The sequence below is a fragment of the Lolium perenne genome, chromosome 7, assembly GCF_019359855.2.
Source record: "Lolium perenne isolate Kyuss_39 chromosome 7, Kyuss_2.0, whole genome shotgun sequence".
NCBI classification, from domain to species: Eukaryota; Viridiplantae; Streptophyta; class Magnoliopsida; order Poales; family Poaceae; genus Lolium; species Lolium perenne.
The window spans coordinates 31,700,305-31,724,000 of NC_067250.2; the positions used below are offsets into that span (position 1 = coordinate 31,700,305).

The 23,696-nt window shown below is 45.1% G+C and overlaps 3 protein-coding genes across 3 annotated transcripts; 1 reads left to right on the forward strand and 2 right to left on the reverse strand.

The window, feature by feature from the left end:
* The first annotated feature begins 9,576 nt into the window (after window positions 1-9,576).
* On the forward strand, window positions 9,577-10,695 carry LOC127317931 (protein CDI). The gene has a single exon (XM_051348532.2). The coding sequence runs from the start codon at window positions 9,639-9,641 to the stop codon at window positions 10,458-10,460; it is 822 nt and encodes a 273-aa protein (XP_051204492.1). The 5' UTR covers window positions 9,577-9,638; the 3' UTR covers window positions 10,461-10,695.
* Window positions 10,696-11,485: 790 nt separating this feature from the next.
* Window positions 11,486-12,637, reverse strand: LOC127317930 (NADPH-dependent aldehyde reductase-like protein, chloroplastic). Its single transcript, XM_051348531.2, has one exon. The coding sequence runs from the start codon at window positions 12,569-12,571 to the stop codon at window positions 11,750-11,752; it is 822 nt and encodes a 273-aa protein (XP_051204491.1). The 5' UTR covers window positions 12,572-12,637; the 3' UTR covers window positions 11,486-11,749.
* Window positions 12,638-13,531: 894 nt separating this feature from the next.
* LOC127317929 (putrescine hydroxycinnamoyltransferase 1-like) lies at window positions 13,532-15,241 on the reverse strand. Its single transcript, XM_051348530.2, has one exon. The coding sequence runs from the start codon at window positions 15,083-15,085 to the stop codon at window positions 13,748-13,750; it is 1,338 nt and encodes a 445-aa protein (XP_051204490.1). The 5' UTR covers window positions 15,086-15,241; the 3' UTR covers window positions 13,532-13,747.
* Between the last annotated feature and the right edge of the window lie 8,455 nt (window positions 15,242-23,696).

Here is a 23,696-nt window from a genome sequence, read left to right on the forward strand (position 1 = left end):
TTAAAAAACGATGTTCAGTGATTAACTTAGAAATCACTTCGGAACATGTTCTTTTGTCCAAGAACTTTGGGTCACATTATGTTGTATACACAACATGGTTTTAATGATAGAACTTTATGACTTAGACATAAGGGGATGTAGCACATTCATTTTCTCTTATGCAATCATTGTCGCACCATTGAGCTCAACTCAATGCTCCACCTAGCTATACAAGTAAAAAAATTCTTTCTTGGCTTGTTCTATTCTGAACACGTTCAGAATCCACTTTAGGAAAGTATTAGTAAAATACCCGTGCGTTGCCACGTCCAAACAAACCAAGAAATTGAGTCTTAAATTTGCATAAAACAAATTAATAAGTTGGGAAGGTGAAGCACGTCAACTTATTAAAAGTTGAGGTTTCCTTCATTTTGTTTCATCTATTTTCCCCCTTTACTCTTATTTTTCAATGTAAAATACAACAACTTCCGCCGCTTAGGGATAAACAAATTGGTGAAAGTTAGGTTCCGTCCCTTCACTATTAGTCGTATGAATAAATATAAGCAATCCGGAAAAAGCACTTGAAATTGACATAAATAAAAGATGCTACACACTTTTAATATTTACCAATGTTTAAAATTGCGGGCAGCCCTCTGTAATCTCTATATCTGTCATAGGGTATATAGCGTGCTAAACCTGTATATTGTTAAATTTCAGTATAGAAAATTCTGTCATTATTTTGAATTAAAGAGGAGTAGCTCCAACGGGTTTTAAGGAATAGATAACTTAAAAATAAGTTACCAATCTTATGGGAATTCTTCTTTTTGTAATATCAATCAATGCATCTGTGAACGTTCAGAGTTCAAATTAAAAGAACTCTTACAACATACATGATGCCAAACTCAATTTAATTTTTAGTAACCTCTACACACGGTGGGAAACAAAACATATCATCTCCCTTCTCACCTTACCCAAACCGATTCTCGTCAATGCGCCTCTGAACGTCTAGAGTTCAAACTGAAAATTTACTGACCGATAGGAAGATCAGTGCTTAGCATTTAAGTTCGTCCAGCAGCACCAAAACAGAACAACCGTGGTCATCATGGTGTCATATTCCAGTGAGAGGATTTCATGCATGAGCCCCAGCTGGCTCGAGGTGCACTTGACGAATTTCACCCGCAGCTGTTCCGTTATGATCAAAACCCATACCATCTTCAGCTTAGAGCATTGGAGACCGGTGCACTCTTGCAGGCCAATCCAGGTTCCCCAGGCCGCGCCGAGAAATCTTCATGAACACCGGCCCAGGGGCTAACATTCGGGGCGACGATAGCCGTCCAGGTGTTCGCCCTTCTCTTCACCTCTTCTCCATTGTCCTCGATGCCATCCTGGTATGTACATGTTCCAGAAAGGTCGCCAACCCTGAGGTGGTCGCCTGCACATCTCGCCGTTCAGCTCGTGCTCCCATTGTCACATTTGCCTTGTTGGTATCTCGGTGACCATGTCGTCCGCCCGTCGCACTCGTTAACATAGGACGAAATCCACACGCAGCTGCTCCTTTGAGCTCGCTTGTGGTTGGTACGTGCGGCGCCGGAGACATAGGTATGTGAGATCGGTAGGGGATGCAGCGGTTTGGGGGATCGCGCGGGTCGGTGACTCGGCATGTTGATCGTTGCTTCTATTCGTTGGATTATAAAGATATCAACTAGTTTGGAAATCCATCCCAACATGGACTCATGCTTCTATACGTTGTTTGCTAAATTTTCAGAAACAATGCAGTCTAAACTTGATCGGCCTTGACTGTGAGACGAACTCTTCCGCTTCTAACGTACGGATAGAGGAGCCTATCAAACATAATGGAAGCATCGCCCTAAACAGGGCCGCTTGGTGTGTTTATATATGCATTGTGTTGACGTGTAGTCTAGCCCTTTCCATCAGTTTGGACTTTTGGTTCAAGTGGCTAGTGTATGTAGCTTAACATGGTATCAGAGCCAGGGTCTTGAGTTCGGACTTTTGGTTCAAGTGGCTAGTGCATGAAACTTAATATGGTATCGGAGCCAGGGTCTCGAGTTCGATACCTGGTTTTCACAATTTACTCTATAAATTGCTGTTATCCCCCTCCTGTCTACGTACTGACCTCTAGAGCCATACGCCCTTGTTTACACGTGTTGACTTGTCTCCGCCGCGTCACATGTGAGGAGGGATGTCAAACTATAAGTGCATTTTCTAACTCTTTCCATCAGATCGGTCTTTTGGAATATTTGGTTAGTGCATGAAACTTAACATGGTATCAGAGCTGTAGGTTTAGCTCCTCTTTTCTCCTCGTCACAGCCGCCACCTCGCCCCGGTCTCCGTTGCCGGTTCCGATCTGGCCGCTGTTCTTTTCAGAATCGAGATCGATCTCCCGATCTGGCCGCTGTTCTTATCTGGACCGCGTGCGACCCGGTCTCCGTCGCCCCGTCGTCTCGTCTCCCCGTCACACGTGAGAGGGGGTGTTGATGTGTACAAGTAGATTGCCTAGCCCTTTCCATCATTTCGGACTTTTGGTTCAAGTGGCTAGTGCATGAAGCTTAACATGGTATCAGAGCCCCAGGTCTCGAGTTCAAATCATGGCTTTCACAATTTATTCTAAATTCCCCGTAGCCTCCTGCCGCGTCCGGCCTCTCACTGCCTCTTTGCTTCTCTACACGTTTTGACTTGTCTTCTTGTCTTCCCGTCACACGTGAGAGGGGTGTTGAAGTGTATAAGTAGATTTCCTAGCCCTTTCCATGAGTTCGGACTTTTGGTTCAAGTGGCTAGTGCATGAAGCTTAACATGGTATCAGAGCCCCGGGTCTCGAGTTCAAATTCTGGCTTTCCCAATTTATTCTAAAAATTATCTCCTCTTCCCGCAGCCTCCTGCCGTGTGGTTCCGGTCTTCCGCTGCCTCTTTGCCTCTCTACATGTGTTGACTTGTCTTCTCGTCTCCCCATCACACGTGAGAGGGGGTGTTGATGTGTACAAGTAGATTGCCTAGCCCTTTCCATCAGTTCGGACTTTTGGTTCAAATGGATAGTGCACGAAGCTTAACACATTGGACGTACAGGGATTCCACCTCTACATGAGCGGTACAATACAACACGGTATATACAGGAGAACTCTACCAATACTACAACTAGTTATACAAGATATTTAACACTCCCCCTCAATCATAACTTATCTAAGTTATGGTTGCGTCTAAACAGTGCTAGCTGTCTGAATGACAGCGACTTTGTAAAACCATCAGCCACTTGGTCTCATGAAGGTATAAACAGTATGTCCAACAATTTCTGAGCTACTCTTTCTTGAACAAAATGATAATCAATCTCTATATGCTTTGTTCTGGCATGGAACACAAGATTAGCAGAAAGATACGTAGCCCCAATATTATCACACCATAAAGACGCAGTCATCTCATGTGACTCTCCCAACCCAGTGAGTAAACTTAGCACCAAAATAACTTTAGCTGTGGCATTTGCTAAGGCTTTATACTCAGCCTCTGTGCTTGATCTAGAAACATTAGCCTGCTTCCAAGCACCCCATGAGATCAAATTTGACCCTAAGAACACTGCAAATCCTCCAGTAGACCTCCTATCATCTAGACAACATGTCCAGTTAGCATCAGAGAATGCACTAACTGCAATGGACTTAGACTTGCTCAACCGCAGTCCAAGTGATATAGTACCACGAACATATCTCAAGATCCGTTTTACAGCTGCCCAGTGAACAGTTGTGGATGCATGAAGAAACTGACACACCTTATTTACAGATAATGCAATATCAGGTCGTGTCATAGTAATATACTGCAAAGCTCCAACAATACTCTTGTAACGAGTGGAATCATCTCTACTCAACAACTCATCATCATTCATTGATAATTTATCTGACACAGACAATGGAGTATCAACAGACTTGCAGATGCTCATATTTACTCGGCTCAACAACTCATTAGCACACTTTTCCTGAGAGAGAATAATACCATCATATTCACTTCTATCCCAAGAAATAATGCAATGCTCCCAAATCATTCAAGGCAAAATCCATACCAAGATCATGAAGAAGACTAGCCACAACCTTCTCTGATGAACTAGCAACAATAATATCATCAACATAAATGAGCATGAATATACTCCCCCTTTGTTATAAAAAAAACAGAGAAGTATCAGCCTTGGAAGCAGAAAACCCAATAGAAGATAGCTTTGAGCTGAGTCGAGAGTACCAAGCACGAGGTGCTTTCTTGAGCCCATACAAAGCTTTATCCAATCTGCAAATATGGCCCAAACGTTCCTCATAACCAGGTGGCTGTCTCATGTAGACTTCTTCTTCCAGAATACCATGCAAAAATGCATTCTTCACATCAAGTTGACGAAGATGCCACCCTCGAGAAACCGCCAAAGAAAAAAGCAGTCGAATGGTCGCCACTTTGACTACATGACTGAATGTATCCTCATAGTCGATGCCATAGCGCTATTTGAACCCCGTTGCAACGAGGCGAGCCTTGTAACGATTAATAGATACACCAGCCCGACGTTTGATCTTATAAACCCACTTACAGTCAATCACATTTCTGCCATCACTAGCAGGAACCAAATGCCAGGTTCGATTGTTCTTGGCCATGTACTCTTCATCCATGCAGACTTCCACTTAGGATCAGCAAAGGCTTCATCAAGAGTTGTGGGTTCACCAGTGCTGCAATAATTAGCAAACCGTACCCTGTCATAACGAATACGACCATATGTAATGATCTTAGGCTGAGATATGCCACTTTGGCTGCGTGTATGCGGATGATCAGCAGCAGGCACAGGCTGCACACGAGAGACCACGACATTGGTGGGCGCAAAATCTGACGAAGGTTTAGAAGATGCAGAGCGATGATTGCCATCCGGAGCAGATCGTGTAGACTGCGGTGTGCCAACAGAAACATCCACAGAAGATCCTCCGTCGACCGCTGACACACGCGTGCCCGCAGATTCGCGGGACCCAACCGGAGATGGGACAGACGAACCAGAGCACGCTACGCCAGGAGAGGCATCACTAGACGCTGCGGAGATGGATCCCGAGGCTGATCACGATGCGGATCCCAGGGGCGATGCTGTCGGACTTTGGACTGGAGAATCTTCTCCGGTTTCTATGCCATAGCCAGAAAAATCATCAGAATAGCCTCCGGGTCCAGAATTTTCAGCAGATTCCTGCAGAGATGACTCAACAACAACTTGGTCAGCAGGATTAGCATCATTGTCAATCTGTAATTCATGCCCCTCATGATCATGCAGATGAATAGGTTGTAGTGCAGATGGAAGCAAAAGAATATCAGCCTTTAGGTGTGCACCGGCATTAGCATGAAGTGAGGCAAACGGAAAAACTGTCTCATCAAAGACAATGTCACGCGAGATATACACACGTCCAGTGGAAATGTCTAGACATTTGTAACTCTTGTGCAAAGCACTATACCCAAGGAATGTGCATTGCTTAGAGCAAAATTCTAGCTTACGCTTATTGTATGGACGGAGATTCGACCAACATGCGCATCCAAAGATGCGCAAAAAAGAATAGTCACCTTTGTCACCATGGAGATGCTCAAGAGGTGTTTGTGAGTCAATATCTTTACTACGAAGCCGATTAATGAAATAAACGGCCGTAAGAAACGCCTCATCCCATAACTTAAGTGGCATGGATGCATAGGCAAAAAGTGATGATCCAACCTCAACAATATGCATATGCTTGCGCTCAGCTTGACCATTCTGCTGATGTGCATGAGGACAAGAAACAAGGTGAGATATACCTACATTCTGAAAGAAAGAGTTAAGTTTATGGTACTCTCCTCCCTAGTCAGTCTGCATGGCAATAATTTTCCTATCAAACGGTCGCTCAACAAGATGCTGAAAATTATGGAGTTTCTGAAACACATCAGATTTCTTTTTCAAGAGATAGATCCAAGTGAACTTGCTATAATCATCAATAAAACTAACCTAGTATTTATATCTTCCAACTGAGGCTGTAGCAGGACTCCAAACATCAAAAAACACACCTTCAAGAGGAAAAGTAGACGCACTAGATGACTTTGGATAGGGCAGTTGATGGCTCTTGGTCTTTTGACAAGCATCACAAACAAACTCTTTATTTGACTCACTAAACTGAATATGTTGTCTCTAAGAACTTGATGAACTAGACGCCTATGCCATAGCGAAGATGAAGACTTGACGACACCATGAGCTTGCCGACCAGGAAGAGACGAAGATGATGCCTTGGGAAAGGGGTAGAGACCGTCCACACATCTACCTTGAAGAAGTATTTCCCTCGTGTCCTGATCCTTGACAAAGAAAGAATTAGGCCAATATTCAAAAAAGGCATGGTTATCTTTGGTTAGGCGGCTAGTAGATAAGAGACTCTTAGAAGTTTTGGAACATGCAATATATTTTTGAGATGCAAGTCATGGGAAGGGGTATGAAAAACTGAATGACCAATCTTATGTATATCTATACCTGTACCACTAGCCGTGTGAATCTGCTCATTCCCATTATAGCGATCACGGACATGCAACTTCTCCAGTTCACTGGTAGCATGATCTGTTGATCCAGAGTCACAGTACCAATTTGTGTCTACCCCATAAGAACCAGAACTAGAACCACCACCGGATCCATAGGCAGCACCAGCAGATCTGTCAGGGCCTGGATAACCCTTTTTGAATCTTTTCCAACAGTTGAGGGCAGTGTGGCCCTCCTTGCCGCAGACTTGACATTTTTCATTGCCGCGCTCACCATAGCCTCCACCATAGCTGCGACCACCACGTGGGTTACGCCCGCCACCATTGCCACGACCACCGCCGTATCCACCACCGTATCCATCACGGTTGCTACGCTATTCATAGCCACGATCATAATCTGACCGATGACCACGGTACTGATACTGTTGATCATGATACCGCCCGTACTGTCCACGGCCACGACCAACACGAGTCGCCCATTGACATATGCTTCATATCAGTCATTCTCGCCACCAAACGAGACTCATATGTCATGAACTCTGAGTACACATCGCTGAAAGAAACGTTTTTGTTCGCCTTGAGCAATGCGTTGATGGCTACAACAAATCCATCATACTCCTCATGGAGCCCTGCAAGGATGTATGAGATCACATCCGTTGTGTCCATGGGCTTACCAGCAGCTGCCATCTCATCAGCTAAGCCCTTGATCTCGTCCAGGTAGACTTGGCCCGACTTCTCCTCCTTCCGACACTGATTTAGCTTCGTGCGAAGGTGGATGATCCGGGATTATGACTGTGCGTCAAACATCTCCAGAATAGCCCTCCATACTTCAGCGGAGGTCGGGAGACCCACCATCTAGGTGAGCACCTCCCGGGCCATGTTCCTCACAAGGAACCCTAGGATGATCTGATCCTGTGCAACCCAGCGCACATACTCGAGGTTGGGAATCTTCACTGCAGCCCCATCTTTATCCTTGGTCTCCAGCTCCTTCACAAGCTCCGGGATTGATCCATCAAGGTAGCCAAAAAGTTGTGCCCCTCGAATCTCCGGGAGAACCTGAGTTTGCCAAAGGAGGAAGTTGTCTCGCTTGAGTTTCTCCGAGAGCGTGATGTTCAGCGCCGCAACGCTCGTTGACAAGGAAGATCCGAACGACATCGGAGAGGCGGCGGCGGCGGCTGAAACCTAGATGTGTTTGGGACCGATAGGCTCTGATACCATATCAAACATAGTGGAAGTGTCGCTCTAAACAGGGTCGCTCGGTGTGTTTATATATGCATTGCACGTACAGGGATTCCACCTCTACATGAGGGGTACAATACAACACGGTATATACAGTAGACCTCTACCAATACTACAACTAGTTATACAAGATATTTAACAGAGCCGCGCATGGACGGGCATGATTTCACAAGTGGATGGATGTGATTTCACGACGTACCAAACCAAATAACGGAAATATTTTTTGCTTTTATTATTATTATATATATAGATAGATATAGATATAGATTTCGACTTAATATTTATTAAGGTATTGATCTATCTCGATAGGCCTTTGATGTTTTAATATTAAGAGTGAATTCCACTTTTTACCTCCTAAGATCAATTTTGTGCCACTTTTTACCCAATTTAACGAAAATTCCTAAAAACTACCCCATTTAGCATACTTTCTTCCATTTTTACCCTTTTATATATTTTGCCCCATCCTCGCAGGTGGGTCCCACTCAAAGTATGGCGTGGTGTGTCCTAGTCAACTTCTTGAGCCGAGCCAATTTATTCAGGGCGTCACACCTTAGTTGGATCGAGCCACTAAACGTGCCTCGCTGGTTTAGCCGAACTAACCCACATCACAGTACCAATCCGCTCGCCCTCTAGCATCGCGTGAGAGAGAAAACCGAACAGAGGCAGGTGACTGGGGTGCTAGTTCACTGAGTGGCCGGTGATCGGGGGCGATCATTGGAGAAATAGGTGGACCGATAGGCTATTCTGTCCCAGGTGTTACCGCTATGATTTAGCTGTATATACTCTCCCAATGTAGGGCTCTTTGCTCCGGTTATTTTCCCCAACAAGAGTGGGTTTAGATTGAATCTAATGGCAGTGATCAATTCTTACAAGATTGAACCTTTCATGAATTATTATTACAGAGTGTATTGCGATTAGGTTCCATTTTTAATTTCTTAGATCGGGACTAGATCTGAATTGGCAAAGCTGAAGCAAACTTCAGAAAGCAAAAGTAGTTCAGCTAACTCTGAACTGTTTCATCGATGGATATACCTGTAGTAACACTGTTTAGATCATAAACATGCGGACCATATATAGGGTGCTTGAACTTTTCTTTGAGTGAAAACTTTCAATCATTTGTTTCTAGGATGATTAGATGTGTGTTGAAGTTGTACTTGACTATGCCATGATTCTTTTAGTTGCAATAGACATAAATTTGTGAATCTGATTTTTGTGTACATTGCAATTATTATGTGTGTAAACTGCAGCCACTGATGATTGCTAATTTTGAATTTTCAGAGATGGCTTCAGCCACTAATATAAAAAGGGTAAAAAAATGGGGAAAAAATTATGCTAAATGGGGTAGTTTTGAGGAATTTCTGTTAAATTGAGTAAAAAATGGCACAAAATTGATCTTATGGGTAAAAAGTGGAATTCACTCTAATATTAAATTTACTCATAGAATATTTATAAACTTAAATAATCACAAGTACCACCTATAACATTTTCAATATGTCATCTACATATAAGAAACGTTATTAAGCTCCCACTCAAATATGTCAGCAATATGTGCCTACGTCTCAGTTGACTGAGATTTTCTTAAGTCTCAGTCAACTCAGAAAAGTGCAACTACAGTTTAAAGAAAAGTGCAACTCGGTTCAGTTGCACATTTCTGTCAGAAAAGTGCAATTGCACTTTTTTAACAGAAAAGTGCAACTCAAGGCACATTTTTGTAAATGATTTAGACTTAAGAAAATCTTAGTTGACTGAGAAATAGCAAAACCGAAAAAGATTTAGGCAAACACACTCAACTCTCGTTCAAAATATGTTACGGTGTGCAGTCGAGGCATCAACGCCCTCCTATAAGAGGCCAGCTGATAACCCGGGCAAGCTATAACAATAACACAGCATCAACTTATCTCGCTCATACGTGACAGCATCTGCACATGTCTCCAGCAGCTTCCCACCTCACCGGCACCGACGCGGTGGCGGAGCCATTCCGCGTGTTCGTGGGCTATGACTCCCGCGAGGACATCGCGTATCGCGTGTGCCGTCGCTCGCTGCTGCACCGCTCCTCCGTGCCGCTGGAGGTGATCCCCATCGTCCAGCAGGAGCTCCGCGAGGCGGGGCTGTACTGGCGGGAGCGCGGGCCGACGGAGAGCACCGAGTTCTCCTTCACCCGCTTCCTCACACCCCACCTGGCCGGCTACCGCGGCTGGGCGCTCTTCGTGGACTGCGACTTCCTCTTCCTGGCGGACGTGGCGGAGCTGGCGCGCATGGCGGACCCTCGCTACGCCGTGCTGTGCGTGCACCACGACTACGCGCCCAAGGAGGCGACCAAGATGGACGGCGCCGTGCAGACGCTGTACCCGCGCAAGAACTGGTCCTCCATGGTGCTCTTCAACTGCGGCCACCCCAAGAACCGCGCCGCCCTCACGCCGGAGGCCGTCAGCACGCAGACCGGCGCGCACCTGCACCGCTTCGCGTGGCTCGACGACGCAGACGTCGGCGAGGTGCCATTCCCGTGGAACTTCCTCGTCGGCCACAACCGCGTCGACCCGGACGATGTCGCCGGGACCACGCCGCGCGCCATACACTACACCTCAGGCGGCCCGTGGTTCGAGCGCTACAGGGACTGCGAGTTCGCCGACCTCTGGCTCCAGGAACGCGACGCGTGCGTGTCCGAGGAGAATGCAGACGCCCAGATTAAGCCTGCGGGGGCATCAGCAGCGGTGCCACCACCGTCTGCGGTTGCCGTCGACGCATGACACCATGATCACTCCCTGGTGGCCCTGTCTGCCGAGACGTACTACCTACTGGCGACGTAATAATGGTCGAGCCTCTGCAACATTTTATGTTCCTCCTGTTATTTTCCTTGTTGGTGTGGGTCGTTCTATCGTTCTACGTACTAGTACTGTATTTTCTTTGATAAGTAAGATTATGCTACTATGATAAATAAAATGAGCTGATCCTGAGATCGCTCGAGCCGGATTGCAAATGTTTGATGCCATGCTTACTGCCACAAAGCGACATTCTTTTTTAGTCATTTTGTTTGCTTCAAATACTGTATGAATCATGCCCCGTAAAACGACACGTATTCACATCAGTCAAAACATATACTGGTGGGAAGCAAGTTTGGCTGTGTTGACGCTTCGACTATGCGCGCCAGCTCCGCCACGTATTGGCAGATTCTGGTAGGAAGCAAGTTTGGCGGTGTTGACGCTTCGACCTCGTGGGGCTCCTGAGCAACAGATCGCTTGGGGTTGTTAATAGAGTTTTTCGGGGAGAAATCCTTGTCGGCTCGCCCGACACCGACGCGGTGCCGTCTTCGTGTGCCACCATTCCTCCTTGGAGGGTGTTGTGGCTACCCTTCGTCCACTTCCCTCTATGTGCCGGGGGAAACCCTAGGACCAGTACGTTGGTCTGGGCAGTATCATCGTCGCTGCCCTTCTTGAAGGTGTTGTTTGATACTTGATGTTGCGATTCTTGGAGTGTGGTGGATCATCTTCGGAGGGCGCGGCGGTTGTGGATTAGCTTCGCTTACTCGATCCGCCTCTTTCTACATTTGTTTCTTCTCTTTTCTTTTGGGCTTGCGTTTGTTGCTGCTCCACGATTTGTTTATTTCGAAACTCAATGTATCATGCGGTTGCTATATTAATATAGCAGGCGAAAGCCCGTTTCAAGGAAATCAACATGTTTGCGGTCCTTGGAGGCTCAGCATGCCTCGGCAAGACTACGCGTGAGCGCATTCAGATTTCGGACTCAAAACGCTTCATACTCATTTTCCTCAAACTAAAAAATTAACTTCGTACTCATTTTATTAATTCAAGGGTTTAACTATGTCTGAGTCGACTGAGATTTGTTGTGACTGATACATAACAAATCTGTTTATTCAACCCAAATCTGCATACTAGTTTTATTCAAACTCAACTCCATATCAAACGTCAGCATACCATACGTCTGCTTAATCTAGCATGCTGAACTCTCTTCTTGTTCCAGACTTTCCCATACTTGCATGTTGAACGCAAATTTCATGCATTTGCTAATGCATCGACTTTTAGATGTACCCACCATTAGCCAGAATCACCTGGCCGTTGATCCACCCAGCAGCGTCGCTACAGAGGAAGCCGACCACCGGCGCCACGTCCGTCGGCTCGCCGATGCGCTTCATGGGACACTGGCTGGCAACAGCCTTCACTCGCTCCTCGGACTTCCCAGCGTAGAACATGGGTGTGGCAACCGGCCCCGGCGCCACGCTGTTGGCCGTGATGCCCGTCCCTGCGAGCTCCTTGGCCAGCACCTTCGTCATCGCCTCCACGGCCGCCTTCGTCGCAACGTACGCGCCGTACCCCGGCCGGAGCGACGCCACGTTCGACGACGAGAAGGTGACTATCCGCCCGCCGCCGCCGCGCACTAGCCGCTGCGCCGCCTGTCGGCAACACAGGAACGTGCCGCGCGCGTTCACGGCGAAGGCGCGGTCCCACTGCTCCGGCTCCGTGTCGGCGATGGCCGGGTACGCCGCGTCCTGGACCCCGGCGGCGGTCACCAGGATGTGGAGGTTAGGGCCGAACGCCGCCTGCGCCGCGTCGAACAGCCGCTCGACCTGCGCCGGGTCCGACACGTCTGCGCACAACGCGATGGCGCGCGTCCCCATCCCGGGCACGGCCGCGCTGTTCAGTGACGCGACGAGCTGCTCCGCGGGCGCCGGGTCACCGATGTAGGCGACAACGACGCGGGCGCCGAGGGTGGCGAGGTGCGTGGTCACCGCTTCGCCGATGCCGCCAGCGCCACCGGTTACGATGGCCACTCGGCCGTGAAGCGGCAGCTGGCCGGCAGCTGCCTGGAGCGAAGGCACATCTGTACGAGGTGGATTGCTCATTGGGAGATTCAGACTGAGACAGATCGCCGGCCTGTGAGAGAGCACCGCGCGGTTATAAAAGCAACATGTACGGGACGGGCGTGCAAGCACGAGGAGCACGGATGGGAGTAAATTAACTTTTTTTTTTCCAAATGGGAATCAAAGTCCCAGCTTCTACATCAATTGATGCAAACAATTATTTTAGTACATAGTATAAAAGTTTAAAAGTATTACAGTTTATGGATCACATAATGTGGACATAAAGATTAACCAGCGGAAAAAGAAACTTATATCCTCTGTGCATCCTGTATCCTTTTAGAAAGCCGCCAACCATCCTGGTTATAAATATCTCGAATAACCGTCTCCAGTCGGCTGCATCCAAAATCCATATGCGTCCATTGCGCCACCGGTAGAAGATAGGATCACTCGTGGATCCAATGTGTAACCATACAGATGACTTGTAGATAATGATCATTCGTACTCTTATTAAAAACAATATCATTATGACAGTTCCAAATAGCCCACATCAAAGCACAAATACTTGTTCGGATCTGTTCTTTAGATGCTTTATCAACCCTATTTAACCAATTTCTAAACATATTTGTGACACTGGTTTGTGGGGGAACATTAAAAGTGAGATTAACCGAGATTAGGTGCTGCAACAAATGCAATCAAAGTTCATACTTGTTAGCGGATAAAGTCATCTAAATTCGATATTTATGGAAACTCCCGATAACACATCTGTAACCAAAACGTTTTTTCGGCGCACGGTGGTATAAGGAGTTGGATATTGTTGCGCTAAAGATTGCTCCCTCCTAACCAGACGTCCTCCCAAAAACATGTTTTCTGCCCATCGCCTACTTTAAATGAACCACGTGCAATTATAACCCTAGCTTTCTTACTGACACTTGCAAGTGATTGTAATCCCGTTGGGTAATCAGTGAAGCCCTTAATTCGCAATTTCTTTTGTACGATGTGCCCTTGTTCAAAGTAAGGTAGTTTTCAATAGCGTTAACCCGTACACGCTAAGTGCACATAATGCAATTGCATTATTCCAGTACATTGACACTTGACAGTCCCCGTAGGTTGTTTTTGAACGAACACCATCAGACAGTGTAGGATGCGTCCGAGAGCGAGACAGTGTTGGTGGCCGCCTGATGCTCGTTCTTCTGTTTTATTCCGACCACCGGCGGTTGCTTAACTACTGTCGTGTACGACGCGTGCTCTCAGGATCGCTGGACTAGCACTGATTGACTTGAGCTCCTGATAGAACACCTCCCTGAACCTGCCCAGGCTCCGGGGCTCCATGGCCACCACCACATCGAGCCGGCCGTCGCCGTCGGGACCCGGCACGAGGTACACGAGGCCGCTGAACTGAAGGCACGCCCTGCCCATGAAAACCGGCTGGCCCCAACCGAAGTCGGCGCCGTAGATCGGCAGCCCCTGCCAGCTTATCACCCATAGGTCGGTCTCCGGCATCACCCACTCCCCCTTGCGCAAGCCCGCCGCGTCCACAGCTTGCAGCTCCAGGTAGTCCACCAGCGACCGCACGTACTCGTCGTTCAGCCGCGCCGTCGCGCCGGTGACCTTCTCGGCGACGGCGTCGAGCGGGCCGGAGGCGACGTCGCCGACCTTGGCTGCTGCTGACGCGCGGAAGATGGCGTTGCCAAAGTAGCTGCGAGGGAGCCGCGGGTCGACGCGGGAGCGCGCGTCGGCGGTCATGTACAGCCGGCTGTCCTCCGTCGGCGCGAGTTCCCGCGCCGTGCACGCGCACCGCCACACGTGGCTAACCACGGCCTTGAACGTCGAGAGCCTCTTGCCACCACCATCGCCCTTGAGCGCGTCGACCTGGATCTTGGACAGCGGGAGGATGGCGGAGTCGAACGCGATGGGCTTTGACGACCCACCGGCGCGCCGGGAATACTCGGCGTGATCGAAGCGCACGGAGGGAGGGGAGCGCGCGCGGAGGAGCGTGCGGTCGAGGCAGGGGCTCGGCGCGGGCACGCCGACGTCGTCGGCCCTCGCAATGGTGGCCCAGCTGTTCACGAAGTCGAGCGCCGCGAGGCCGTCCGCCGCAGTGTGGTGGATGCCGACGCCAAGGCACGCCCCGCCGCACTTGAAGAGCGTCACCTGGAACACCGCTAGAATGCCGGCGTGGGGGCCGGCGCCCGAGGGGACAAGCATCTGCCGCAGCTCATCCGACGGGGCGAAGTCGCCGAGGTCGTCGAGCGTGGCCTCCGCCCGCGCGGTGACGAATAGGACCCCCTCGCCGCTGCACTGGATCTCCGGCCGCCCCGCGTCGTCCTGCGCGAGCCGGCCGGCAAGCGGGTAGAAAGGGACGAGCGCCTTGGACAGCGCGGCCTTGAGGACTGCCGGCGAGAAGAATGCCGGGTCGGAGCGTGGGCGGTAGATGTAGACGGTGGGCGTGAGGCTCCTGGCCACGAGGAGGTCAAGGTTGGAGAGCCATAGGCCGTGCTTCGGCGTCTCCTCGCTGGGCTTCACCAGGCAGGATTCGAGGATCTCCACTGATGCCATTTTCTTAATGAGGAGAGGAGCGAGGAATGGTTAGATGAGGTGGAGAGGTCGATGGACTAATGTTGGTGCTTGGGTGTCTGCTGCTGGGTTTGGTCCTTCTTTTAAGCATGGGGGGAGGGGATTACTAGCAACGCTGCATCGTTGGTGGCCAGGCGTAGTAAAGATGGAGGAAGAAGATACAGAGGAACACAGCGCAGAGGGCCTTGCGCGGTTCTTGGTGTTCTAGTTTTTTTCGCGGTATGTGTACATCATTGGGCTTCACCACGAATTGCATACTCTGATAGGCCTGTTCTTTGGAACGAGTGCGCGCATTTTGGGAGCTGCTGTATGCCGAGCTGGTCCGCGCGGAAGCCGTCGCCGCACACCCCGCGCGCCCAGATTTTACTAACTGGGCCGCAGCCCAATATCAGGTAAGGCGGTTTTTCTTTTTCGTTTCTTTTTTTCTGTTGTTTGTTTTCTTTTTTAAAAGAATTTTTTTAAAAATCTGAACATTTGTAAAATTTAAAAAATTCAAATTAAAAATAAATCACTTTTTAAAAATCTGAACATTTTCAGATTTGAACATTTTTTAATTTGAACAAAAATGTATTTTTTTCTATGAACAATTTCCAAATTTGAACATTTTTGAATTTGAACAAAATTTATATTTGAACAATTTTCGAATCTGAACGATTTTCATATTAGAACAATTTTCAAATTTGAACAAATTTCAAATCTAAACAAATTTCAAATTTGAACAAATTTTGAGTATGAACGATTTTCATATTTCAACAATTTTTGAATTTATACAGTTTTCAAATTTTAGTAATTCTCAAATTTGACGTTTTTCGAATTTAAACATTTTTCGAATATAGAATTTTCTAATTTGAACAAAAGAAAGAATAAACATAAAGAAAAGAAAATAAAACAGTAAACGGAAAAAGAAAAAAAAAAGAGAAAAGAGAAAAGGAAAGCGAAAAACGTTAAATGGGCCAGGCCCAATACCCGACCAGGGTGTGCGGCAACCCGCATCGGCACCGACCTGGTCGGTGTATAGGACTGGCCCGCATTTTGGCTTCACTACTTTTCAAGTTGGGTCTACTTCCATGTCGCTCGGGAGATTTTCTGTTCGATAATCGCTGGATTGGGCCTCAGGATTTACAACCCATATAAAATAAACACTTTTTCCAAAACTCTAGAAAAAGGCCGACCTTCGCGAAGGGAAGACAACTCGTTCCGCACGCGACAAGTGGCGCGCTCTAGTGCCAGAAAATTTCTGGGAAGTGGTCTCCCTGCGCGCCACGTGTCGCAAGGGGAAGCAAGGTGGGGATGCGGGAGGAGAAAGAAGACTGGGTTGTGTCAGTTTTTCCCTTTTTCTTCTAGATTCGTTTTTTCAAAATGAAATATTTTGAGAACCGTAAGTCCAAACTGCGAATCGTTTTCACTTTTGAGATTCTCGCGTCGAGATCTTCAAAATTAGATCTCATGTTCATATGTTTGGAGATACTTTTTTTCGTACTTCCAATAATATTATGATTGTACCTGTGGTATGTACCTAACTGTACTCGTGTTTCTACTGATAAGTACTTCTATTTTTAGTGTATTTGGTGCAATTGTTCCCTTTACTCGCTAACTGTACTCGCCCGTGTGCGGGACTGTACCTATATTTACGCGCGGCTGTATCTGCTCGTGTGCGCCACTGTACTTCTGTACATGTACTTGCTCGTGTTCACGACTGTACCTGCTAGTGTGCACGACTGTACCTGCTCGTGTGCGTGACTGTACTTGTACTCGCCCGTGTGTTCAACTGTACTCGTGCGTTGTGATCGACTGTACCTGCTCGTGTGTGTGACTATACTTGTACTCGCCCGTCTGTTCAACTGTACTCGTGCGTTGTGTGCGACTGTACCTACTTCGTGTGCGCGACTGTACTTGTACTCGTCCGTGTGTTCAACTGTACTCGTGCGTTGTACATGAGTGTACTCGCTCGTATTTGCGATTTTAGCAAAACGTCTGGTCACATCGCGCGCGCGGGCGTACTTCATGCACGCCTGATTCGTACTGGCTCGCAATCGTCGCGTACGGGCTCAAGTTTGCACGGCTGCGCGATCGTGGAGAGCGCGGGAGGAAGTACGGAGGAGTACGCCCGTACGTCTGTTAGGCGTCGGGCGGTTGCTGGCCCGACTTCCCTTTGGGAAGGTCGGCCTCTACCTAATCGTACCCTAGATTCAACATTTTCTGAGATTGAACAATTTTCTGAAACAAACATTTTTTCAAAATTTGAATATTTTCCAAACAAGCATTTTAAAAAATTTGAAGTTCGAAAATATAAGTAGGAACATGTTAAAATTTAAGTATTTTCCAAATCTTAATATTTTTGAATGGTTAAAGGAAAAGAAATATAAAAAAAATATAAAAGAAGTAAAAACACGATAAAAAACAAAGAAGATAGAAAAAAAACTTCAGCATCTAATTGGGCCGGCCCATACCGGACGCATCTGGCCTAGGTATAGGATCCATGGGGAGCTCCTATTTGACGTCCTTTGCGTCAATTACTAAGCGTGCGCCTACTCATTTACTAGTTTTCTAGTTCTTTGGCGTTGCTAGTTCGTTCTTTCCGGCACTGTTGCTGGGAGCTTTTACTTGAAGCTTTTCTGATTCATTTGTGCACTGCATTTCCTGGTCTGTGAAACAATGTATTGCGTGAAAGCATAACTTAATTTTAAAGAGAACTTTAAAGAGAGAGACTATAAAACCATACATATGGGAGGTGTTAACAAAAAAGAGATGAACCAAAAAAATGTGCACCTATAATTAAATGTTCACACAGATATGAACCACACCAAAAAAGTGGGTCTAAAAATAGTAAAATTTGAATAAAATTTGCATGAACTGAAAATGATCATGAACCAAAAAAGAATATTTTGACCCACGAAATCAATTTTGATTTGATAAAGGAATCTATGAACCCATATTATGAAAAGGCGATTAACCAAAAAGAAATAAGTGAACCTTTCAGTCAATGTTCACGGAGTTTCAAACCACAGAAATATGGGATCCAAACAAATAATAAACCTTGAACAAATTTGCATGAACTAATATGGATCAAGGATCTTCAAGCAAAGTAACACTTTTAAGTAGAAATTAATTTGAAGAAATTTTAAATGAAGGAGACTGTAACCAAATAAATTGGAGGCCTTAAGAAAAAAGCTAGAACAAAATTCAATGGATAAAAAGGATTGTGAACCCAAAAAATTCTTTAAGCCGTGCAATTAACTTTGAGCAAATTTTAGATGAACTAGGGGCTATACAAACCATGTTAGAAAATTCTTTAAGATAAGTGATCAAACAAAAAAATAAGTGGAACTTTCACCGAATCTTCATAGAGTATTGAACCGCAAAATATTGGATAAAAAGTACGAATCTCGAGGAAATTTGCATGTACAATAAGGATCGAGGATGGTGAACCAAACTAAAATTTCGAAGTACAAACCTAAATGTGAACAAGTTGTAAATGAATGTGACTAAAAAACATAGGTCAACAATGTCTCAATTAACGGAGGAAGCTATAAAAGTATTGCCAGTGAATCGGCTTAAGAACAAACGAAATTTATCCATGCTCAATATAGTTCATGTGTTAGGGACTATGATAGAATTCACTTGAATCCTAGCGAAACAGGGGTTCGAAACATGAAATCTTTTCGACCAGCAGTAGAATGCACAAAAGCTAGAGCCCTAAGGTACAAAATAAAAGATTTATGGAAACTCGGATGAGGAAATTTTCAAAAAAATGAGAATGACTAGCTACTAATCGTGCCACAGGCCACTCTTTTTGACGTTGTAAAGATATTGGCATCTTCGCAATGATATGTACCATGGAAAGGGAGCAACCAAACAAGCATATATATTGATATTGCATAGTTAAACTCATATTTGTTATAAACGCGAGAAGCAAATAAGGAAGAACGAACAAGCACACACATAGATGACACAAGATTTTAACGTTGAAAACACTCTTCAACAAAATGAGGTAAAAACCACTGGTGCCAGCTAGGAAAACTTCACTATATCGCGGAATGTTTGCAAACGTCGTGAGTTATCATATGAAGCGATTAACCCTAACCGGTAGCTTACAAGAGGTATAAATAGGCGGTGATGATGATCTAAGGCGATGGGCATCGCTCCGCTCGTCAGAAGTTAGTCTTCTGATGAATTTGAATCACAATATAAAAAATACCACCTTGAGACAAATTCATATTTGTAGCATTAACTTCAATAATCTCCTGAACAACAACAAAAAATTGTTGGCACCAAAAACCACTTGGACTAAACAGTTTTACCAACCAAGCTTGACCAAAGCTCAAACTTGGCAACATAATTGGTTTTATCATCATATCAGCGGGATTATCATGAGTATTTATCTTGCATACATTTAGTTTACCTTGAGTAATAATGTCGCGAACATATTATTACTTGATATTAATGTGTGTTGTTCTCTTATGGAACATTTGATCTGTAGTAAGGTATATAGCACTTTGACTGTCACAAAACATGTTAATGCGAGAACCATCTCCACAAAGCTTAGCATATACAAACCTTTGAACCATTGTTGGTTTATCATTGTTCAAAAACAATCCTTTGTCCATAAATCATTTATTAGATCACAAAGTAAACCATATCTACAAGGTTCAATAGGTACTTTGATCTCCATGACTATATCACTTTGTAGACATGGGAGCTATGATCTTCGTGGCCGCTTCCGGAACCAATTCCGATGCTGCGCTACTCTGATCATCATGCTCAGGTTCATAAACCTTATCAAGTTCCATTGTCCTCCCACTCAAATACTTCGCTAGAAACAATTTCTTGGAAATAAGTAAGAAACATCGAAAACACTTTTGTCTTTGTCTCCATAGTGGAAAGAATTCCCAATCAATTCTCTGGGATAACCAACAAAGACATTCATCTGATTTTGGTTGTAAACTTATTTACTTATGATATGCATACCAAAATCTAAGAAAGGACTATTAGGGTTTACACCCATGCCATAACTCGTATGGTGTCATTTCAACGGATTATGATGATGCTCTATTTAGTGTAAAAGTGGTAGTCTCTAAAGCATAATCCACAAAAAATATAATGGCGTCATTTTATCTCATCATTAACCCAACAAGGTTTGGATACTCCATCATCACTATGATACTCCAAGAAACGTGAGTTGTAGAACAATTTCATAACTCTCTTAGATGTTTGCTAAAACTCGTAATTCAAATATTTCCACCATGATCAAATCATAGATATTTGACTTTTCTATTACGATGATTTCCACTTCATGCTGAAATTTATTTGAATCCATTCAAATGTTTCAAACTTCTTCCTTATCGAATATATCCACATATATATACTCAATTCATTGTTGGAAGTTTTCATGAAGTAGAAGAATCTCCCGCACACAACTATGCCCAGTGAACCACATACATCATCATGTATGTTTCTACTTAGTTAGTTGCCCATTCAACTCTTGGCCTATGAACGGTATTTCAGTCATTCTATTTAGAAAAGATTTGCAAGCGCCAAACGATTCACAAATCAAATGACTCCAAAAATCCATTTGCATGGAGTTTCTTCATGCGTTCCTTTCTAACATGACCTAAATGGCGGTTCCACTAATAAGTGGAATTCAAATCATTTGTCTTACGGCATATTAGCGTCAGTGTTATGTATGTGTGTTTCACCATTAAGATTTATAATAACTTATCCATCGTACATGGAGTAAGGTCATAATTTGAACAACTTATTGTTTTCATTTGAACAACTCATTGTTTTCATTTGACCAGAGAAAAATAACAATGAATGCCAACGACAAACATAATAACACTTTATTATGTTCCAAACGTGCATTATTACCATATTCCTTATCAGTCACTTAGGCCATTGTATTCTTGTATTGCGTTGTGTTGTATGACATCTCATACCAACCAATATGGTACTTATACCCAAGAATGTCATAGTGTGACCAAACATGGAATACATCCATAACATGTATATCATCTATATACACCCGAGCTAGATTTTCTAGTCTTTTCTTTCTTTCTGCCAAAATCTTTTGTAGTTTCTCTTTTAGCTTTCCTCATTCTTTGAAAACACTTCACCTTCAATAACTTCTAGGTCCATTGGTCAAAAACCAATAACCTCGAGGTTCTTACTTTGAAGTTGATCATCATATGACAAGTGTTCCAGATTTCACTATTAGTAACTTTGTAATATGATGAACAATTTTACTCATAATTTTATCCATCATATCATGACGACTTTCCGAGACCATGTCTGTACATGCTAGGCTCGTAAAGTTTAACCTCAGTATTCGCATGTGCAAATCTGGCTTGCACCCGTTGTACGCACATGTAGAATCTATAACACCCGATCATCACGTGATGCTTCGAAACGATGAGTCTTAGCAACGGTGCATACTAAGGACGATCACTTCATGGATATGCGAATATCGTTAGTGCCCAACTAGTTGGAGGATTGGGATGCCTGGCATCTTCAACCTTTGTACATTCCCATAAAACTTATGAGTTTATGTAGTCTCACTAGATTATATTCAATCATCTTGCAATAAGGTCTTAGATATCACATATATCTCATACCTTGCTTATTTCTGAAAACAAAATTTCCAGCTCCTTACTTTTCAAACGGATTTGAACTTCAAGTTTCACGGAGACAAGATGATTTTAGGTACTAATTGAAACCATTTCTCTTTGAATCAACAATGTGAGGTTTACTAAAAGTTTGAAATAGGACTTAATCATTTCTTGATTCTTCAACAATACGGTACCAGTCTGTAAAGTTTCTTGTCAGACTTAACAATATTTCTATCTCAATTACAAGACCAGCGCATGGTAGAAAACGGATGCCAATTCTACAAATTTAATTCAAAATACTATTCAGACTATGTTCATGATAATTAGTTCATGTTTTAATCTAATTACTATCCCATTTAATACAACATCCCTCATAGTTGTTTAGTGGTACACGATCCATATCCACTACACCAAAACCGATCGTCACGTGAGATGATGTAGCTTCAGTGGTGAACATCAACATGTTCATCATATCATCCATATGACTCGTGTTCAACCTTTCAGTTTCCTGTGTTCCGAGGCCATGTCTGTACATGCTAGGCTTCTCAAGCAAACCCAAGTATTTCCGCGTGTGCAGCATGGCTTACACCCGTTGTATGTGAACGTAGAATCTATCACATCCGATCATCACGAGATGCTTCAAAACGAAAAACTGTAGCAATGATGCATACGAGGGGAGAACACTTTATTATCTTGATATTAATGTGAGGGGTCATCTTATAATGCTACCGTCGCGATCTAAGCAAGATAAGATGCATAAAGGATTAACATCACATGTAATTCATATGTGGTATGATATGGCCCTTTAGTCTTTGCGCCTTTGATCTTCATCTCCAAAGCACGGACATGATCTCCATCATCAACGGGCATGATCTCCATCATCGTCGGCGTAGCGTCAAGGTCCATGGTGCCGTCTTCATGGTTGTTCACCACATGTAGCAACTATTGCAACTACTTTGAAATAATACTACAACATGAAATATAAAGACAACCATAAGGCTCCTGCCGGTTGCCACAATACAATAATGATCATCTCATACATATTCATCATCACATCATGGCCATATCACATCACCAAACCCTGCAAAAACAAGTTAGACGCCTCTAATTTGGTTTGCATATTTTATGTGGTTTAGGGTTTTCGAGTAAGATCCAATCTACCTACGAACATGAACCACAACGGTGATACTAGTGTTGTCAATAGAATGAGTAGATTGAATCTTCACTATGGTGAGAGAGACAGACACCCGCAAAGCCACTTATGCAATACAAGTTGCATGTCGAGCGTGGAGCAAGTCTCATGAACGCGGTCATGTAAAGTTAGCCCGGGCCTCTTGATCCCACCATCCCGCAAGATGCAAAGTACACTAACTAAAAATAACAAAAGCATCAACGCCCACAAAACCATTGTATTCTACTCGTGCAACCAATCTATGCATAGACACGGCTCTGATACCACGGATGGGATTCATAGCATAGAAAACAAAAAAATTCTACCGCAAGAACGAATAACAAGCCAAGATCCAATCTAAAAGATGGTAGCAACGCGAAGATCATGAGACTAACCCTCGAAAATTTCCAAAGCCTACGAGATTAGATCTCGTTGTTGCTGTAGTCGATCACTTGTCGCTTTCAAAAGCGCGTAGAAGATCTTGATGGTGCCACAATCGTGCAGCACCTCCGTACTTGGTCACACATTCGGTGTTGATGACGACGTCCTTCTCCCCGTTCCAGCAGGCAGAGGATGTAGTAGATCCTCCTCGGAATCCCGACAGCACGACGGCGTGGTGGCGGTGGTGGTGGAGATCTCCGGCAGGGCTTCGCCTAAGCGCTACGAGAGAGAGGTGGAGGAGGGAGTGGTGCTAGGGATTGGGAGAGGGGGCTCTCTTGGGCGTCGGCCTTGGGGGCCCTAGGTGGTGCGGCCAACATGTAGGCTGCCCCCTCCCTCTCCTCCTCATTATATAGGTGGAACACCCAAGGGTTTGCCC

Excerpts from the sequence above, each read along its gene's own strand:
- LOC127317931 (XM_051348532.2), top strand. The coding sequence starts at position 9,639 with ATGTCTCCAGCAGCTTCCCACCTCACCGGCACCGACGCGGTGGCGGAG.
- LOC127317930 (XM_051348531.2), bottom strand. The coding sequence starts at position 12,571 with ATGAGCAATCCACCTCGTACAGATGTGCCTTCGCTCCAGGCAGCTGCC.
- LOC127317929 (XM_051348530.2), bottom strand. The coding sequence starts at position 15,085 with ATGGCATCAGTGGAGATCCTCGAATCCTGCCTGGTGAAGCCCAGCGAG.